This window comes from Rhamphochromis longiceps, linkage group LG9, assembly GCF_057381845.1.
Source record: "Rhamphochromis longiceps isolate RC_006_pf linkage group LG9, R_longiceps_female_GT1.1, whole genome shotgun sequence".
Lineage (NCBI taxonomy): Eukaryota > Metazoa > Chordata > Actinopteri > Cichliformes > Cichlidae > Rhamphochromis > Rhamphochromis longiceps.
In genome coordinates, this window is record NC_140565.1 from 284,791 (window position 1) to 305,295 (window position 20,505).

A 20,505-nucleotide genomic window follows, 5' to 3' on the forward strand; every position below is an offset into this window, starting at 1 on the left:
GTGAATGCTGCACACACACACACACACACACACAGGTCAGCGAATGCTGCACACACACACATACACAGGTCAGTGAATGCTGCACACACACACACACACACACACACACACACACACACACACACAGGTCAGCGAATGCTGCACACACACAGGTCAGTGAATGCTGCACACACACATACACAGGTCAGCGAATGCTGCACACACACACACACACACAGGTCAGCGAATGCTGCACACACACACACACACACACACAGGTCAGCGAATGCTGCACACACACACACACACAGGTCAGCGAATGCTGCACACACACACACACACAGGTCAGCGAATGCTGCACACACACACACACACACACAGGTCAGCGAATGCTGCACACACACACACACACAGGTCAGCGAATGCTGCACACACACACACACACACACAGGTCAGTGAATGCTGCACACACACACACACACACAGGTCAGCGAATGCTGCACACACACACACACACAGGTCAGCGAATGCTGCACACACACAGGTCAGCGAATGCTGCACACACACAGGTCAGCGAATGCTGCACACACACGCATACACAGGTCAGCGAATGCTGCACACACACACACACACAGGTCAGCGAATGCTGCACACACACACACACACAGGTCAGCGAATGCTGCACACACACACACACATACACAGGTCAGCGAATGCTGCACACACACACACACACACACACACACACACACACACACACAGGTCAGTGAATGCTGCACACACACACACACACACACACACACACACACACACACAGGTCAGTGAATGCTGCACACACACACACACACACAGGTCAGTGAATGCTGCACACACACACACACAGGTCAGCGAATGCTGCACACACACGGGTCTGTGAATGCTGCACACACACACACACAGGTCAGCGAATGCTGCACACACACACACACACAGGTCAGCGAATGCTGCACACACACACACACACAGGTCAGCGAATGCTGCACACACACACACACACACACACACAGGTCAGTGAATGCTGCACACACACACACACACACACACACAGGTCAGTGAATGCTGCACACACACACACACAGGTCAGTGAATGCTGCACACACACACACACACACACACACAGGTCAGTGAATGCTGCACACACACACACACACACAGGTCAGTGAATGCTGCACACACACACACACACACACACACACACACACACACACACACACACACACACACACACACACACACACACACACATACTGGTAAAGGTGAATTGGAAGGACAATTTTTTCAAAGAAGATTTTTGCAACACTAAACGGACCCCCCTTTCCGCTTGTGCTAGATAGATGAAGTGCATCTTTAAAAATCCCATTTGAGTTGTACAACACAAATCTCACTTCAAAATTGTGAAAAACACACCAGAACTCAAAATATAAGAACCTGACAACATGGTGTAATAAGAGGACAACACTAATTAGGTAACTTGGCTCCTCCCCCTGACATGAACAGTAATTGTCAGGGCTAACTTTATTAACAGGACAAAGGCCATACACATACACAAACATGTATTTTGTGTGTATTAAAAGGGCAACAGGTGAATAAAAGGAACAAATTGAGTGCATTTTACAAAAACAGGATTGTTTTGTTAACAGAAATGAAAATAACTGGCAATATAAAATTATATGTCCTCTTAGATCAGATGCACTAAAACAGTGTCAACAAAATGAATTTACCAATCTTCTAATAGTAAAATTCTAAAATAAATAAATGAGAAACCAAAACATACAAAATATCTTTTGTAACTCCTCCAAGAAGTACTTTGGAGTTATGTAGACTCCTCTACATAGGATTTTCTTTTTTCTTCAACGACACGCCCCGATTCCTCACAAAATCTCTGATGTTTTGAATAGAACGACCAGCCAGAGCAGGATCTTCTGCAGTTTTGCATTGCTGGCATTCGATAATAGTGGCCAGTTTTCCTTTTTTGATATGTTCGCCAAAATACTTCATTATCGCAGCAACCTCCGTGGGAGACCAAGGATGCTTTTTGACCCTCCTTGCATTTTCCAGAGAAGCTAGAAGCAGAAAAAAATAAATGTAAACAAACTACTTTTTAAACAATTTTTAAATTAAAGGGGACGTATTATGCTCAATTGTGTGAGTTGACATGGTTGTAGGATGCAAAAATATAATGGCGATAATCGGCTTCCTTCAAATAAGCCGAAGAATTGAGTTCTGCACACACTAGTTTTACAGCCCTGCTAAGAACAGTTAGTGTTTAGTCTACACAGCCCAAAGACGGCCTTTGCATTGTCCACGAGGACAGGTGCTGAGGCTGTGATTATGCTGGATTGTGCAAAATACACTACCTGGGACCTAAAAGAGCTCCTTTTTTAGTTGTTGAAAACCTACACTTAAGGAGTCGGGAGGCAATTCATAACCAAATATACATACAAAAGCAACAAAAAAAAAGTGGGTTTTGCATAATATGTCCCCTTTAAGGTGAATTTGTTGTAACAGTGTTTCTTTGGTATAAATCCTGTAATGCTGACTGTTTAAATACTTATTACAATGGATGAATACATTTATTTAAATGTAAAATTCTGAAAGGTAGCCCACATTAAGTCAGAATTCCAATAAATAGCTATGGCAAATCACTATGGATGGAGAGCATTTTATTCCACACACCGTTATACAACAAAAAACATGTATAGCATGATATTGTAATAATTTGAAATGTATAACATATACTCAAACATTTCATATATAACTGTCTGACTCAAATGTTTATTTAAAAACAAGGGTGGACCCTGCCTGACCATGAGGTGGGCCTTCAGGTTTTTTCAGTGAACATAATTTTCTTCAAGACGTTCAGGTTACAGCCCACAATTAGCCAAACCAGCCCAAATTTTCCAATATTATCCAGATTCTGCCTATGGGAATAAGATGATGTTCAGAGTATGGAGATAATGTAGAAGCCCAATGGTTGAGGAATCCTCAAAATTAAAAACCCAAATCATAATATGTTCTCATTGCTTTGTTTATTAATTGTTTTGGTGCATTGCTGTTTTGAAAATGATAAGTATTTAAATGTATTACAGATTAAAACAGGCATAGGGAAAGTAATTTAAACATTTATCCCATTACTTAATACAAGGTATTGTTCCACACTGAATGTGATTTATGTTTTACCTTACCAAGTAGGTTAATATAATTGTCTAACCAAGTTGTAGAATTATGGTACGGTCCCTGGCAGAAAGATGAGCATAGTCACCATACTGGCTTGGGTGGTGTGGATAACTGGGTTCAAAAATGCATGAAGTTTACATTTGTGCTTAAGTGACTTTTGTATGCATGTCACCATTTACCAGATTGTTTATTTGTTTTCTTCTTACTGCTTGGCTTCATCTCCTTGTTTAGTATTCTGTTGGGTTCAATGACCTTACCCGCTCCATTTTTACTTTGTGCTGAAAAACAAAACAAAACAGTAAGCATATATTTGTTGTATTAAATCTCTTATAATGTAATGTCAAATGCTCCTGAATGTGGTCAAGCAACTAATGGACCTTGAAATCTTGAATATGGTTTCTAAGATAAATCCAGAGTCGCAACTATGACTTTTAGTTTAAGGTGACACATGTGAATGTGGAATATGGCTAGAGCTATTACAGCTGATATTAAAAGATACAAGGCTGAATTTTTCTCCAAACAAGACTCCGGTGTAGTGATGGGATTTCCGGCTCTTTTTAGAGATCCGGCTCTCTCGGCTCGGCTCACTAAAAAGAGCCGGCTCTTTCGGCTCCCGAACCGGCTCTTCAGGTTATTTTGTTGCTTTCATTCATTTATTATTAACAACAATATAAAATTATGCACAAAATGAATTACTAATGTTTAAAAACGTGTTTTCTATGTATATATGTTCATTATATAAATCTGCTTTTATTTATTCACTCCACATAAAATTTAAAAAACAAATTATAAAATACAAAAACCTACCATTTACAATTTAACTTTTAAAATTTAAACTTTAAATTTAAAAATACCAAGTGCCCAGTGCTCAGCTCAGTGGGTAGACACACTGGCAGCTTCACTTATATCACACTTAATTCACTGTGTTTTATCTTCCCATCGCACTGATGAGTGGACAGTTTTCAGGTGCCCGTGCACCGGCTCTATATGATATCCTTTTCTTGCAGACTCTACACTCTGCCTATGTATTGTCAGTAAAATTTAAATGGTTCTAGATTTTGCTTCTTTTCTTGGTGTCACTCATTTTCTTTACTCCACCTTTCTAATGTGACGACATTGTCTCTTGTTGTTGCTCCCGGCTCTCTTTCTCTCTCTCTCTCCCTGCTGCTCTTTTCGTGTGCTACTGCTGTTGCGAGTGTAACTACCGCCCCTAGCTCCTCCCTCTGCTCAGAGGCGGGAGGGGTGCAAACGCAAGGCTCTGTTTGCGCCCCTCCCGTCTCTACTCAGCGCAAACACAAGGCTGATGTGCAGCGAAAAAAGTGAGAGAGAGGGCAAGAGAAAGTAAAAAAAAAAAAAATCCACGGCTCCCAATAAGGAGCCGGCTCGCATCGTTCACTTCAAAGAACCAGCTCTAAGAGCCATTTCGTTCGCGAACGACCCATCACTACTCCGGTGACTGGTCAACTTTCCACTCACCACTGATTTACTGTAGAAAGAGGATGAGAGCGTAGAGGGAATACTTCAGAAGCGCAAACCAGGTAAATAAAGAGTAGTAGATCAGCCCTCCACACACCAACTATTTTCATCTCTCTTGATTAATCTCATCTCCTTCTGTCTCCTGCAGGGCAGCTTCCTTTCTAACATCCTTCAACAAACCTTCCTCACTGTCCCTTGTTTGCACATGCCCAACACAACCTCAACCTGGCCAATGTAGACATTTTTTCCAACATGTGCAGTCCCAATGATATTGTTCTTCCTAATCCTATCCATTCTCTCCACCCTCAAAAAGAATCCCAGCATCTTTGCTTTCCCCAAACTCACCTCCAAGAACTGCAATCTATTAAGAACTCTGCTGCCCCCTTACTCTACTGCACTCACTCTAGAGACTATATCACCACATCCTAAAAAGAACATTACTGGCTGCACACTGACTATAGTATTGAGTGCAAACTCCTAATCAACTTTTAAGCCTTCAACAACCTCGCCCCCGCCACCCTGAGGGATTGTCTTTACTGTCACTCTCCCACAACACTGCTAACACTAACCTCCTTACCCCCATCATCAAAATCATAAATCTGAGGGTACAATCCTTTGCCACTGTTAATTGCACCCTCTGGAACTTCCTCTGCTCATTAGATTCTCTCTAGAACTTTAAATCACAGCTCAAAATCACCTGTTCAAACTAGCATTTCCTACCTGACCATCCTCCAAAACTGACCTTTCTATTCTGTTGAGCTGGTCTTTAGAAAGATCCTTGACTTTCTTTAAATTACCATTTGGACAAAGGTAACAATCACTGGAAAAATGATAGTAATGAATTATCTTTTTTTTTTTACATAAAGATAGCAAAGATAGCAAAAGTGTCTAGGAAGTAGTTACAAAGGTAAAAGCGTCAATAAATGATGACAAACACATACCTGGAGGTTCCTTGACAACTTTCTTCATCATTCTAGTATCTATAGAATCTGTAATAAAGTCTATTAGTCATGTGATTTCATAAATTGAACAAAGTTGAGACTAATCACATTGTACTTACCAATCTGTGGATATACAAGATTTCCTTCATTGACCTCACGCTCCGCTCCGACCTCCTCACGCTCCGCTCCGACCTCCTCACGCTCCGCTCCGACCTCCTCACGCTCCGCTCCGACCTCCTCACGCTCCGCTCCGACCTCCTCACGCTCCGCTCCGACCTCCTCACGCTCCGCTCCGACCTCACTTTCTTCACTTGAATCTGTCAACTGTAGGTTATCTAACAAAATAAAAGATTGTCTTAATGAATTATAAGGTTATAGTGCAGGAAACGTGTATAATTCTTAACCTTAACACCACTTTACCTTCGATTTCAATCTCTTCAAGTGTTTTGCCTTGAAGGCTTTTGAGAGACCCTTTCTCCATGGCAATCAGTAGTTTGGATATTTTGGCAAGCTGGGTAGTAGCCTCTGGAAGTCTATAATATTCGCGATGAACACGAATATCATGACCTAGGAAGTTGGCAACTTGGTCTAACTCGTGATTCTTGAGGTTTAAGATCTGAGACAAAGTTGCGACATGTTTGCGCAACTGCGTTGAACGTAGGTGTTCAGGGTTTTCAGCCCCACATTCAGTCGCATAAATCCTCAAACAGTCCTGTCCTCTGTAGGGAGTCAGACAATGAGGTCTGGCAAACAGGAATATGTTTTCTGCCAGAACACCACAGTCTTGTCTTTTCTCTGTCAGCCGTGTTATGGCATTCACCATGTCTGGTGAAAGTAGCACTGCAACCTTGCGTCCTCGTTTACCCCTCAATTCTACACGACTGAAGTGTTGACAAAGGTAAAGTTCAAATTTTGTCAGTCCAATTGCAACATCCTTGTGCAGGGTACTAGTGTCTCTCTCCTGGAAGCCATTCAGTGTCATCTTTGAAATTTCTCCCCCTCTTCTCCTGTTAAATAGTATTACATTTGCCATGGTAGCTTTACAAAGTTCACTGTATGATTTTGGTGAACTATGCTCTTCCAAGTCCTTCACTGCTTGTTCTGTAGTCTTCTCCAGATGTCTATGAAGACGCTGAACATCTTCTGTGAAAGGAAGTGTGGAAGGCTTGTTGAAGTGCCGCTCGTTTAGTGTGGTTAATGCAGTATGGGAGATGAGTTCTGACCACTTTGTAGCATAAAGGGTTTTGAAACTCTGGGTTGACTTTATCAGTGCACTGTCTTCTGCCATCAGTGCTCTGCAATGTATAATATCACAGACTTTCTGCAGTGAGTGTCCCAACTTTAAAGCAAGGCTTGGAGTCGAGTAGCAGTTCTTTTCTTCATCATACCCACACACCTTCTTAACAGCTTTGATAACCACATTGAAATTTGCAGGTCTTACAGCATCCTCAAAAGTGTGTATTGAGCATTCTTTCCGAAGTGTGAGCAGAAGTCTTCCACATTCTCGGAGTGTCTGGCGAATGTAGTCAAATTTGGTGGGATCTTTCCCATGTTTGTTAAAGAATGATTGAGCAAGCTGAAGAATAGAGAAGTCACTTCGCACAGTAGAAGTTATTTCATCATCTTTCATGACAGCTAATATCTTCCAAACACCGGGGGAAACTTGCTGACACAGAGCTGACTCACTCATACAGGCCAGGGACAAGACCTTTTTTCGTCCCCCCTCTGAATTGGCCTCCACTGGTTTTGAAGAACATTTACGAACATGTCTCCAAAGATCTCTTTTAAGATATAATGCCTCGCAATAAATGCAGTGAATATAGTCTTTTCCTTTGTAGGGTTTTTTTGATGTGCGTCTGGTTTTTAATGATCCAATCCCACTTGCGATGACCTCCGAGTTATGTCTGTGGTTTCCTTTGTTTCGCAGCTTAGAAAGCTTTTTCAAACGGTCTTTGGACTTCTTGGGAAGACTTAAAACTCGAGCAACATCTGCATGTGATTTCTCATGAGTTTTTAAATGACGTGTAAACTTTGTCTGTAGTTTTCCACAAATGTAGCAGTATGTTTTGTTTCTTAGTGAGGAGGATGTTTTTAAGGAATCTTCAGCCGTAGTATTAGAGTCATCAACAATGCCTTCAGCATCAGACTTTTCTGCTGTGGCAATAACCCCTGATACGTCGAGCTGTCTTGTGCCAATTCCATCTTCAGATATTGATTCGGCATCTTCTGAAATTCTTTGTCCTACTCTCTCTAAAAAACTTTCTAGGCGAGGTCTTTTCGTTTTGCAAGCAGATTGACTGCTGGAGATCTCAGAGTTCTGTACTTGTTTGCAACTTATATTTAAAGGCTCTGATTTGTTGTCCCATGAGCTGTCTGAGTCAGCTATAGAATCTGGCACATATTCCTCTTCTGATGAAGCCCCCTCACTTGAACTATCTTCACTAAAGACCTAATAACAATCAAAAACACAAAGTAAGACTTTGTTTACCTTACATATTTTACTGAGAAGAATTCTGCAAAAACACTTACCTCTGGAAGAGGTTCAGTGAGGTTCACCTTGTGGCTAACATAACATCTTTTGTGCCAGGACTGGTAGCAAACTAGACAGAGAAAAATTAAGTTAATAAAAGAAAGGTAGTTAAAGCCGCTTTCCCCAATTTAAAAAAACAGGCTAGATGGAAGCATAAACACAGTCAAGAAGGCTCCCCCCTCCCATTGGATATTATCCATAGGCCACACCCCCTGGTGTGCTTTGCTGCTAAACAGGCCAGTGCATAGTGTGGTGGAGCCATGTTAATGTAGAATTTAAGGAGTCAGGAAAGACTGTTCTATCGTTTTTCTGGACTGAGCCATGTTATTGGCTGATGGTTTTAGACAAATGCAACAGAACCACTTCATTTTTTTTTCTTTAATCTCCAAACAACATTTATAGCTATGCTTTGTTAAAATGTTGTTATGAACATGAAAAAAAAAATATGTTAAGCTAACTTGTTTTTGCAAATTGGGTATAGCAGCTTTAATAATGACATGGTAAGTAAATATGTAAAAAGTGCAGATGTAAAAGGTTCATTATGAACATATATCATATTTACTTATGGATTAGTTTTTATAGTGTTCCTTATGGATCATATTTAAGATATTCTAATGTACCCAACCTTCCATAATTAAATAATTACCTTCACATCTCACACCACTCCATTTCAGAGGCGAAAAAGGTCCTCCACATGCAAAACATTTTTCTAAACTTGACATTTCGTCAGGGACTAGATCATGATCGCAGTCCTGTTTGGTAAAAAAAAACAAAAAAAAAAACAGTGTAATCAAAAACAAAATTCATACTTTTGTGATGTAAAATATCACAACCAAATAGTTGTTTTGGTTCCTCTTTAAAAAGGAGTTAAGGACGGAAGAAAAAAAAAAAACAGGTTCAAGTGTTACTAAAACTATTAAATCAATTTTTGTAACTTTTGCAATGCAAAATTTAAAGGGAAAAATACCTGCTGTATATAGATCAATTTTCAAAACAATTTGTTCTTCTAGGTTTTATATTATGGTATATATTACAAAACCACAATGAAAAGAAAATTCATTGTGGACCCACAACACCCAAAAAAGATTAGACTTACAATTTGTTCTTTCTGAAATGAGAAGATGTGTCCAAAGTTTTGACTGGGAGTGTAAAAAAGTATAATTAAATCATGAAGTCATGAATCCATCAAGACATAACGGATGGCCTTTACACAACAATGTTACATAAATGTGCTTAGCATTAACAGGAAAGAGTTTAGCGATTGTTTCGGTTGTATTTACATGCTCCTTCCTATAGTAAGCTTCATTCTTGCTCCTTGATCAGCTGAAATTCAAATATGCGATCTAACTACATCAGAGTTCATTTCAACCAAGCCGAGAACTACGTCTTTATGCAAACCAGATTTAGGGTTGGGGTTTCATACTTCCTGTTTCAAATCTCAGTCCTCCTAATGCGTGCATCTTACTTGGTCAAGATAACCAAGGACCCACATACCTCAATACTGCCTAATAACTAGCACCTCAGTCTACAACTAAAACAATCTGACACTGAAACTCCAATTTACCTTTGTTGCGTCGTTAGGAGAGGAACTGGCTGCATTCTCATCCACAGCCTGAGATGCCACCATGTTGGATTTCTAAGGAAGAAGCATGAATAATGAATGGCAGTCTTTGGGTCTAGCCAAGATGAATACAGTCCTCCTAATGTCTGGACCTGTCCAGTTGAGTAATACACAGGACCCGTGTGTGTATGCACAATTGCCAGAGTAACTCTCATTGATCTGAATTCATTTCTAAACTCAGTCCTCCTAATGTCTGGACCTGTCCAGTTGAGTAATACACAGGACCCGTGTGTGTGGGCGCACTTGTAGGTAGAACTCAGTTGTTTATACTTCCCGTTTCAAATCTCAGTCCTCCTAATGCGTGCATCTTACTTGGTCAAGATAACCAAGGACCCACATACCTCAATACTGCCTAATAACTAGCACCTCAGTCTACAACTAAAACAATCTGACACTGAAACTCCAATTTACCTTTGTTGCGTCGTTAGGAGAGGAACTGGCTGCATTCTCATCCACAGCCTGAGATGGCACCATGTTGGATTTCTAAGGAAGAAGCGTGAATAATGAATGGCAGTCTTTGGGTCTAGCCAAGATGAATACAGTCCTCCTAATGTCTGGATCTGTCCAGTTGAGTAATACACAGGACCCGTGTGTGTGGGCGCACTTGTAGGTAGAACTCAGTTGTTTATACTTCCTGTTTCAAATCTCAGTCCTCCTAATGCGTGCATCTTACTTGGTCAAGATAACCAAGGACCCACATACCTCAATACTGCCTAATAACTAGCACCTCAGTCTACAACTAAAACAATCTGACACTGAAACTCCAATTTACCTTTGTTGCGTCGTTAGGAGAGGAACTGGCTGCATTCTCATCCACAGCCTGAGATGCCACCATGTTGGATTTCTAAGGAAGAAGCATGAATAATGAATGGCAGTCTTTGGGTCTAGCCAAGATGAATACAGTCCTCCTAATGTCTGGACCTGTCCAGTTGAGTAATACACAGGACCCGTGTGTGTATGCACAATTGCCAGAGTAACTCTCATTGATCTGAATTCATTTCTAAACTCAGTCCTCCTAATGTCTGGACCTGTCCAGTTGAGTAATACACAGGACCCGTGTGTGTGGGCGCACTTGTAGGTAGAACTCAGTTGTTTATACTTCCTGTTTCAAATCTCAGTCCTCCTAATGCATGCATCTTACTTGGTCAAGATAACCAAGGACCCACATACCTCAATACTGCCTAATAACTAGCACCTCAGTCTACAACTAAAACAATCTGACACTGAAACTCCAATTTACCTTTGTTGCGTCGTTAGGAGAGGAACTGGCTGCATTCTCATCCACAGCCTGAGATGGCACCATGTTGGATTTCTAAGGAAGAAGCGTGAATAATGAATGGCAGTCTTTGGGTCTAGCCAAGATGAATACAGTCCTCCTAATGTCTGGACCTGTCCAGTTGAGTAATACACAGGACCCGTGTGTGTATGCACAATTGCCAGAGTAACTCTCATTGATCTGAATTCATTTCTAAACTCAGTCCTCCTAATGTCTGGACCTGTCCAGTTGAGTAATACACAGGACCCGTGTGTGTGGGCGCACTTGTAGGTAGAACTCAGTTGTTTATACTTCCTGTTTCAAATCTCAGTCCTCCTAATGCGTGCATCTTACTTGGTCAAGATAACCAAGGACCCACATACCTCAATACTGCCTAATAACTAGCACCTCAGTCTACAACTAAAACAATCTGACACTGAAACTCCAATTTACCTTTGTTGCGTCGTTAGGAGAGGAACTGGCTGCATTCTCATCCACAGCCTGAGATGGCACCATGTTGGATTTCTAAGGAAGAAGCGTGAATAATGAATGGCAGTCTTTGGGTCTAGCCAAGATGAATACAGTCCTCCTAATGTCTGGACCTGTCCAGTTGAGTAATACACAGGACCCGTGTGTGTGGGCGCACTTGTAGGTAGAACTCAGTTGTTTATACTTCCTGTTTCAAATCTCAGTCCTCCTAATGCGTGCATCTTACTTGGTCAAGATAACCAAGGACCCACATACCTCAATACTGCCTAATAACTAGCACCTCAGTCTACAACTAAAACAATCTGACACTGAAACTCCAATTTACCTTTGTTGTGTCGTTAGGAGAGGAACTGGCTGCATTCTCATCCACAGCCTGAGATGGCACCATGTTGGATTTCTAAGGAAGAAGCATGAATAATGAATGGCAGTCTTTGGGTCTAGCCAAGATGAATACAGTCCTCCTAATGTCTGGACCTGTCCAGTTGAGTAATACACAGGACCCGTGTGTGTATGCACAATTGCCAGAGTAACTCTCATTGATCTGAATTCATTTCGAAACTCGGTCCTCCTAATGTCTGGACCTGTCCAGTTGAGTAATACACAGGACCCGTGTGTGTGGGCGCACTTGTAGGTAGAACTCAGTTGTTTATACTTCCTGTTTCAAATCCCAGTCCTCCTAATGCGTGCATCTTACTTGGTCAAGATAACCAAGGACCCACATACCTCAATACTGCCTAATAACTAGCACCTCAGTCTACAACTAAAACAATCTGACACTGAAACTCCAATTTACCTTTGTTGCGTCGTTAGGAGAGGAACTGGCTGCAATCTCATCCACAGCCTGAGGTGCCACCATGTTGGATTTCTAAGGAAGAAGCATGAATAATGAATGGCAGTCTTTGGGTCTAGCCAAGATGAATACAGTCCTCCTAATGTCTGGACCTGTCCAGTTGAGTATTACACAGGACCCGTGTGTGTATGCATACTTTTCAGTATAGCCTTTATTCATTTAATACTATTTATACTTATACTGTACTATTTACATTATACCTTGCTTCTCCATGGCCAGTTGGAATCACCATAGTTATAGGTGATTTCTTCTCCTGGACCAATATCTTTGATTGCAAACAAACAGAGATGGGGCCTTCCATCCACTCTGGTAACTGTCATTTTACTGTTTGGATTCACATTATCGTCATTTACAAGTCTGCCAAGTGAGCCGTCCTCTCTGGTAGCATCAACACTAAAACAAAAAGTATACAATAACAATTACACTCTGTAAAGAAAGTCATTAAGTATATTAGGTTGTAGAACGTCTGAATAACATTTTAATATTCAATTCAAAATATTATTTGAATATTATAATTTGTAAACCTCATGTATTTTATCCTTTATCAAAGCAGTTACATACCATAACTGTTTTCCATTGAACTTGAAATCAAATATGAAAACCTTGAGTGCATCATGGTAAAGTTTCATTCGGTTTTCTTGTTCCTCTTTAGTTATGATTTGTCCTCTGTACTCAAAAAGAAAATCTCCCTTTTGAAATGACCGACAGCTGAACACACCGCGACCTAAAGACACACATCAAAAACAAATTGGGCAATAAACTATAAACCATTTAATTAAAATCCTTCTTGTTTTTAAATATGTTTTTTATTTGATTATATTGTATTATTTATTTTGGAACATGTAACATGTTCATAATTCCTTGGGGAAAGACAAGGTAAAAATAGAAATATAATAATAATAATAATAATAAAACAAGTATAATTATATTCGTGATTATTAATTTTCTCATGCATGGTATGCTACAAAAAAACTACAAAAAACATAAAAATTTCTATTTTGAGAAGCTGACTGCATTCTTTGGAATCAACTCACCTTTAAATGAATCAATATACCTCACATCAAATCCTGCCTTGTCTTCACCTAAGGAGCAGTAATACCTAGCATCTTGTATGGGATTTATTTTAGCTCTCCGTGGCCTTGTTGCCGCCATCCCCTGCAAAGATCAGGTATTAATGACTTTAGAAATAACACATTATACTACAAAATGTATGTAGACATAGAAATAAACAGATCGAAAAATCTATTTATGTTGGGGAGAGCTCCCCTAAAGGTTCCAAATATCTGTGTTTCCCAAAAGTTCCTCCTATCTTGTATCACTGTGTGTCAGAGGCTGCATGCCCTACCTGTGGAAGTTCTGTTTCGTATATTTTATTTGGTCTAAGGTTACTGCAAATCTTAATGAGTTAATTTTCATATCCACATTTCCTTAACCTTTTATATTTCTTAAAGTTATAAATTAAAATAATGATTTAGTATGGTTGAACAATAAGCATATTTGTCCTACAGTTTTTGTTTCATTTGTAAAATATTTTCTGAAAACAGATCTCACTAGTTTTAAAACCACAAGTTTTGTGATGCTAAAACCAAAATTAATCAAACCAACAGCAACAGAATGTCAAACTTTTGCTACTAGCATGCTGGCTAGCTAAACTGTCAAAAATTAGATGCTTTGGTGTATCCGAACGTAATATAATAACCTATATTACTTTGCTTTATTGGATGAATATATTTATATAAACATCATGTGTAAGGGAATTTGTATGGTTCTCACCTGATCTTCCACGAAAGCAGTAAGATAAAAGCTGTCTCATTAAATCCTCATGTCGTGCACCTGAACTCTTTAGTGTCCTCTTCTTCTTCTTCTGCTCTTTAAATGTTCATGGTGGTTGGCAACCAGCGTAGATGTACATTAGCGCCCCCATAGTGCTGAGGAGTGGATATCATTGGCCAAGAACAGTGGATTAACACTGGGATTCTTGCAAATAGAATGCTATGATGTAATAGAGTTAAATTGCTCTAGTGCATTCTGACATAACTCACTTGGAATATGTAGACTTAATAATACTGTATAAAATGTAATTTTTCCAAAAGACTGATATTTATGCTTCTAAATTTTTAAAGAATGAAACAAAAGTAGTAAATGGGGATGATGAGTTTTAGTAACAACTTCAAAGTTATTTGGCTAAAAGAGTTTTAAAATTCAAATAATTAACTTGGACCAAAAAGGCATATTATTGCTACAATGAGATTGGTGAATAAAAATAGATTAGACCACAGATATTTAAGTATTGCAGCAATACAATTAATTTTCATGACCTTAAGTGTTTTTGTGATGCTTTCTTTTTCTTTTTAAATAGTAAAAACTCATGACATAATTAGGACAAAGTTTATAATGAAATAGAAAAATCTTTATTATTGTGGCTGGTCTGGGATGCTGCTGCAGGTGAGATGGACTCACCTGCATTGTATCTACAATCTGTTACAGCAACCGTATAATTATTGTAATTGTTGGACAGCGCGAGGGAACGACCGGCTCAGGTGAGCCACAGGCTGGTGCGCTAGCGGGATGGGGGTGCCGCTGGAAGTGTGGGCGGTCCCTGGAACCACCTCGTCACCAGCGCCGCTAGATCTACAGGCGAACGCCCAGGTAGTCACTTCCCCGTGGCTGGGCTGGGGCGCTGATGCTCCAGGCCTATTCCCTCGCTTGCTCATGGAGGGGGGGGGGGGGGGGGGGGGGAGGTGGCTCCTCGGTCTTAGTCGGGGGAAGAGGGTATGTGGCGGGGCGTGTTCTGCGATGCCGCTGCATGTGAGATGGACCCACCTGCACGGCATCTATAATCACACCACGCTGGCTTAAAACTTGTGCTCTGCTTGTGGTGTTGTTTGTGGTGATGTGTACGGCAGACACAAACATACCTTCCCACCCTCATACACACAACCACAAACACTCGGCCCTCACCCAACGTGGACACAGACATAAATGGACACTGTACACACAATCACACTCCCCAAACATTCTCTACATCCCAGGTCCAGGTATTCTTGCCCCGGAGGGGGAACTCATACCCAGACCCAGATGTTGCCCTCCTCCCTGAGGTGGAAATCAAGCAGACCGTCCCCGGCTCCGCAGTGGCAGGGGCCGCTGCAACCCAGGCCTCGATCAGATGGCCAATTCCACCTTCAGGCCCCCCCGCCCTGACGGCTGGCAGAGAGTGGGGCTCTGTGAAGACCCCATGCCTCCCTCCGCTCGCTCATATGTAGTGTTGCTGCGTGCTGTTCTAAAGTGCATTTAAAACACGGGAGGAGATGTCATCTGTTCTTTTGATATTCATCAGAACCCTGGCTGCAGCATTTTGGATCAGCTGAAGACTTTTAGTTGCATTATGTGGACTTCCTGATAGTTAAGAGTTATAGTAATGCAGCCTTGAAGTAACAAAGGCATCAACTAGTTTTTCAGCATCACTCCTGGATGGGATGTTTCTAATTTTAGCAATATTACGGAGGTGGAAGGAGGAGACCCTAGAAACCTCTTTCATGTCAGATCTAAATGACATGTCTTTGTCAAAAAATAACACAGAGGTTCTTTGCTTTATTACTGGAGGCTAATTTAATGCCATCCAGATGAAGGGACTGACCAAGTAATTTGTTTTTCTGAGCTTCTGGTCCAAAGACAACTTCTGTCTTGTCGGAATTCAAAAGGAGGAAGTTTGAAGACATCCAGGTTTTTATGTCTTCCAAGCATGCCCGTAATCTTTATAACTGATTAGGTTCATCAGGATTTAGGTGTGCATAGCTATGGAAATTTATCCCATGCTGTCTAATGATTTTACCAATAGGGAACATATATATAGTAAAAAGGATCAGTCCAAGTACAGAACCCTGTGGTGTACGCCACAAGTAACCATAGAGGTTGAAGAGGATTTATCATTTACGTAAACAAACCTTGAGTCTGTTGGACAAGTAAGATTTAAACCAGCCTAGTGCTGTTCCTTTGATCCCTGCAACATTTTCAAACCTTTTCTTTTCCTTGACTACCTTTTAGATACCTCAGAACATGTTTCACTGCTGTCCAATCATCAACAGTTGGCGCATTGAAGTGTTGTGACAGTTTGCTGACAACATAGCTTAAATCAGGTCGCGTACAATAGCTCAGATAAATAAGACATCCTACCGCTTCACGATATCTCCTCACATCTGGTAATGTCTCGAATTTATCAGAATGAGTCCATTTCTGTTCACAGGGTGTTAACCTTGGCTTACAGTTTTGCATGTTAAATCTTTTTAAAATGTTCTCAATATATATTTTCTATGACATTTTGACACATTCTTTTTCTTGAAGAAAATCTATTCCTAGAAAATGGTTAAGTTTCCCCAGATCTTTCATTTGGAATTTAGAAGAGAGCATTTCTTTCACGCCTGAAAGCACATTTTCATTGTTAGCTGCAATGAGTAAATCATCCACCCACACTATGATGATTACTTTTTCACTTTCAGTTTCTTTTGAATACACACAATGATCAGCAATATTTTGTCTAAATCCACAACTGCTTAAATAGTCATGTAAGGTTTGGTTCCAGTTACGACCCGATTGCTTCAGCCCATAAAGTGATTTCTTTAGTCTATACACCAGTTTATTAGTCTCACTTGATTCTGTCTCAAAACCTTCTGGTTGTTGTATATATATTTCTTCATTTATTGGTGCGTGTAGATAGGCGGTTTTTACATCCATCTGGTGAACCAACATATCATCCTGAACCACTTTCTGCATCAAAACTCTCACACTCGATAAATTAGCAGTCGGTGAAAAAGTCTCCTCATAATCAACTCCTTTTGTTTGACTAAAACCTTTAGCCACAAATCGAGCTTTATATCTGTCTGATCCGTCTGAGTTCTTTTTAACGGCATAAACCCATTTACCCCCCACTGCTTTCTTACCCTCTGGTAAAGTGGTTAAAGTAAATGTGTCATTCTCCTTAAGGGATTGAATTTCTTCATTCATCGCTTTTTCCCATTCTTTTGACTCACTTGACACAATAGCTTCACTAAATGATGTGGGTATTTCACACAACAATCTGTAGCAATAATCAACACTAGTTTGCATCTGTTCATTTTCACACTCTTTCACATCCGTGATATAATCACTCAAATAATCAGGTCTCTTTCTGATTCTGGATGGATAACGTGTAGCTCCAGCATCTACTTTATCCTCAGTTTTAACCTCGGACTCAGTTTGACTGCTTTCACTACCATCTGGAATGTCCTCATCCTTCGTCTGTTTGGGTTCACCATCTTTTCTGGATTCATAAACCTCATCTTCATACATCTGATCACTCTGTGTTTGTTGATCCATTGTCGCGGGATTTAGTATTTTTATCAATCTGTGCTTTTCAACCTTCCCGGTTTTTGGGAAATAGATCAAATATGCTGGACTATTTTTGTCATATCCCAAGAAAACACCTTTGTCGCATCTTGGATCCAGCTTTCCCCTATTTTGTTTATAAGCATAGCACAATGATCCGAATTTTTTCATTCTAGAAAGATCAGGTCTTTTTCCAGTTAACATCTTATACGCTGTCTGACCTGTGCGTTTGTTAAAACATCGGTTCCTAATCACTCCCGCGGTTTGTACTGCATATGGCCATAAAGACTTTGGCAATTCGCTCTCAACTAACATGCATCTCGCCATGTCAAAAAGTGTACGCCAGTTCCTCTCTGCTGTTCGGTTTTGATGAGGCGAATATGGCGCCGAAGTTTCCTGCCTAATGCCGTGTCTACTTAATAAATCTCTGAACTGACTGCTTGTAAATTCAGTTCCATTATCAGAACGAATGCACTTGATTTTCCCATATGACGCCACATCTGCAATAAATCTTTCAGTTGCTTGAGTTGTATCACTTTTGTGTTTCAGATTATATACAAATGTTGCACCTGAATAATCATCAACAAACGACAAAACAAACTTAAACCCTTCTTTAGAGTTTGGCGTAATCGGACCAGCCAAATCCGTATGTACCAACTCTAATGCTGCCCTGGCCTTTTCATCCGGTTCTCGGTTCCTAGTTTGAATAAACTTCCCTTGTATACAGGCTTCACATTGCATATTTTTGTTGATTTTACCCTTAATTTCCATTCCATCAACGACATTTTGCAGATTTTGAACATCCTCATAATTACAGTGTCCTAGGATTTCATGCCACGTTTGCATATCAAAACATCCATTACATTTATCTTCAAACTCTTGCACAGTGTTTATAAAGAACAGTCTCTCGTGTTCATATATAGGGAATTTTGTTCCATCAACATGTTTAAGAAAACTGTCCCCGTGTTTGAAAACCACAGTGGCTCCGTTACTAGTAGCTGCTTTTACTGACAAAATGTCCTGTGGGAACGATGGAATGTAGAGTGCTTGTTTCAATGTTACCTTGTGGCTGCGTCCTTTACTGTCGATCATACTTATCTCAGCATCTCCTCGCCGCTTTGCAGCTCCTCTGCTCCGCCTTCCGTCAGCCAACTCTACACAATGAGCCTCGGGTTGAAATGTGTCATCAAAAGTCTTAAAACTCTCGATCTTTGTGAAGATATGTGACGTCGCTCCCGTATCCACCAATAGCTGGTTATTCAGCATCTCTTGGCCGCCGTCCGGGACCCTCTGGGGTTTGGAGCCCGTCTTGAACGCGTAGTCCTTCTCCACGACCCCTCTCGCTTCATCCCGTCTTAGCTTCCTTCTACAGGTCGCATCTTTGTGTGTACTACTCCGGCAAAAACTGCACCATACTCTAGATCGGCACGTTCTTGCAGTGTGTCCCTTTAGTCGAAAATTTAAAACACACAATCTCATTATTCTTTGATCTTCGGTCATCTGCTCGCCATGAAGTAGAATCCTGGTCTGATTGCACTTTTGTCCTCATTACGTTGTCATTAGTTATAGCCACACGCATTCGCTCGGTTTCTTCATAACTTCTGAGTTTTACTTTAAAATCTGAAAATGTGATTTTTGCTTCACTCTGTGTAACGTGCACAATCAGGGGTTTAAACGTCTCTGGTAGACCTTTCATTATCATTGCGATCAGAAGTCCATCAGTTAGTGACTCACCCGCATTTTTTAACGCTGTGATAATTGCTTCTGCTCGGATAATATAGTCCGTCACACTTTCATTCTTTTCATTTGTGAGAGAAGTGAGTTCGGTGTACAGACTTATGATCCTTGGCTTGCTCACTCCTGCATAATGACCTCTCAAAATTTTTAGGGCCTTCCGTCCGTCATCAACTGCATCTCTCATAACTAACGATAAACTTTTGTCATCCAGAAATTGTATCAACTCTGCATATGCTTCTGCATTTTTGTCATCATCTTCACCATCGGCTTCTTCATCACCCTCAGCCTTTAAGATGACATCTTTCAAACCTTGTAGTCTGAGATGACCAAGGAACTTCGTTTCCCATATCTCATATTTCCTTTCATCTCCATCAAATTGCAAACGGGAATATCGACTGCCCGACTCTGCCGTGCGTCTGCTCATGATGCACAAAAACGCTTACTCACTCAATCGTGCCAAACTTTTAACACCTGCCGGTAACTTGCGCAGCGGAAGCGTGCTGGGCCCATAACCTGTTAGCAGAGCTGCTCTGGGCCACGTCATGGCATAATATTTTTGAGGGAGAATAAAAAGTCAACACACATATCTTATTTCTGATGGAGGACTCTGCCACTACACTTCTCCAGTCCATTCACAAAGTCGTTGCATGGTGAGACATGGATAGGAAGTGGGCGGAGCCTTTTACCGTCATTTTATTGTGACGCAAAGTACAAACACCTGTGGACACACAATCCAACAGAAACGTTTCCAGCGGTGAGTATCATGGTTGCTAGGCAACCTGAGCAGTGCGACGGAGCCTAGACCGTCCCATTTCACAAGCCTCTCACTTCCGACCTTAGCGGTCTTTGAGTACGCGGCCCTTGTGGACTGCTAAGGCTGCGTATTTTAAGGCTGCAGACCCTGAATTGGGATACAGCCACAGAGACAGAACACCAAACCATGATAACCGAAACATGGGAAAATAATAATCAAAACTGTACACTAAGAAAGCAGAACAACAAAGCATGGAGCAGCAAAAAACCAAAACACAGACAGCAATAAATACAAAA

The 20,505-nt window shown here is 40.8% G+C and overlaps 3 protein-coding genes across 3 annotated transcripts in view; 1 reads left to right on the plus strand and 2 right to left on the minus strand.

The window, feature by feature from the left end:
* Positions 1-1,352, plus strand: part of LOC146661463 (disks large homolog 4-like) — a 96,420-nt gene extending 95,068 nt beyond the window's left edge. Inside the window, exon 5 of the mRNA XM_085419468.1 lies at positions 1,349-1,352. Coding sequence (XP_085275594.1) covers positions 1,349-1,352 — 4 coding nt within the window. The remainder of the gene's footprint in view (positions 1-1,348) is intronic.
* LOC146661464 (uncharacterized) lies at positions 1,194-9,774 on the minus strand. The gene is made up of 8 exons (XM_085417924.1): positions 9,707-9,774; positions 8,789-8,894; positions 8,142-8,212; positions 6,033-8,061; positions 5,732-5,947; positions 5,613-5,660; positions 3,375-3,473; positions 1,194-2,081 (listed from the first exon to the last, which is right to left on the minus strand). Exons 1-8 carry the CDS (start codon positions 9,767-9,769, stop codon positions 1,846-1,848), a joined length of 2,868 nt encoding a protein of 955 aa, XP_085274050.1. The 5' UTR covers positions 9,770-9,774; the 3' UTR covers positions 1,194-1,845.
* A 367-nt stretch (positions 9,775-10,141) lies between these two features.
* Positions 10,142-14,919, minus strand: LOC146661465 (uncharacterized). The gene is made up of 10 exons (XM_085419469.1): positions 14,131-14,919; positions 13,392-13,512; positions 12,919-13,081; positions 12,558-12,750; positions 12,301-12,372; positions 11,833-11,904; positions 11,472-11,543; positions 11,004-11,075; positions 10,536-10,607; positions 10,142-10,246 (listed from the first exon to the last, which is right to left on the minus strand). Exons 2-10 carry the CDS (start codon positions 13,507-13,509, stop codon positions 10,142-10,144), a joined length of 939 nt encoding a protein of 312 aa, XP_085275595.1. The 5' UTR covers positions 13,510-13,512; positions 14,131-14,919.
* Positions 14,920-20,505: the final 5,586 nt, after the last annotated feature.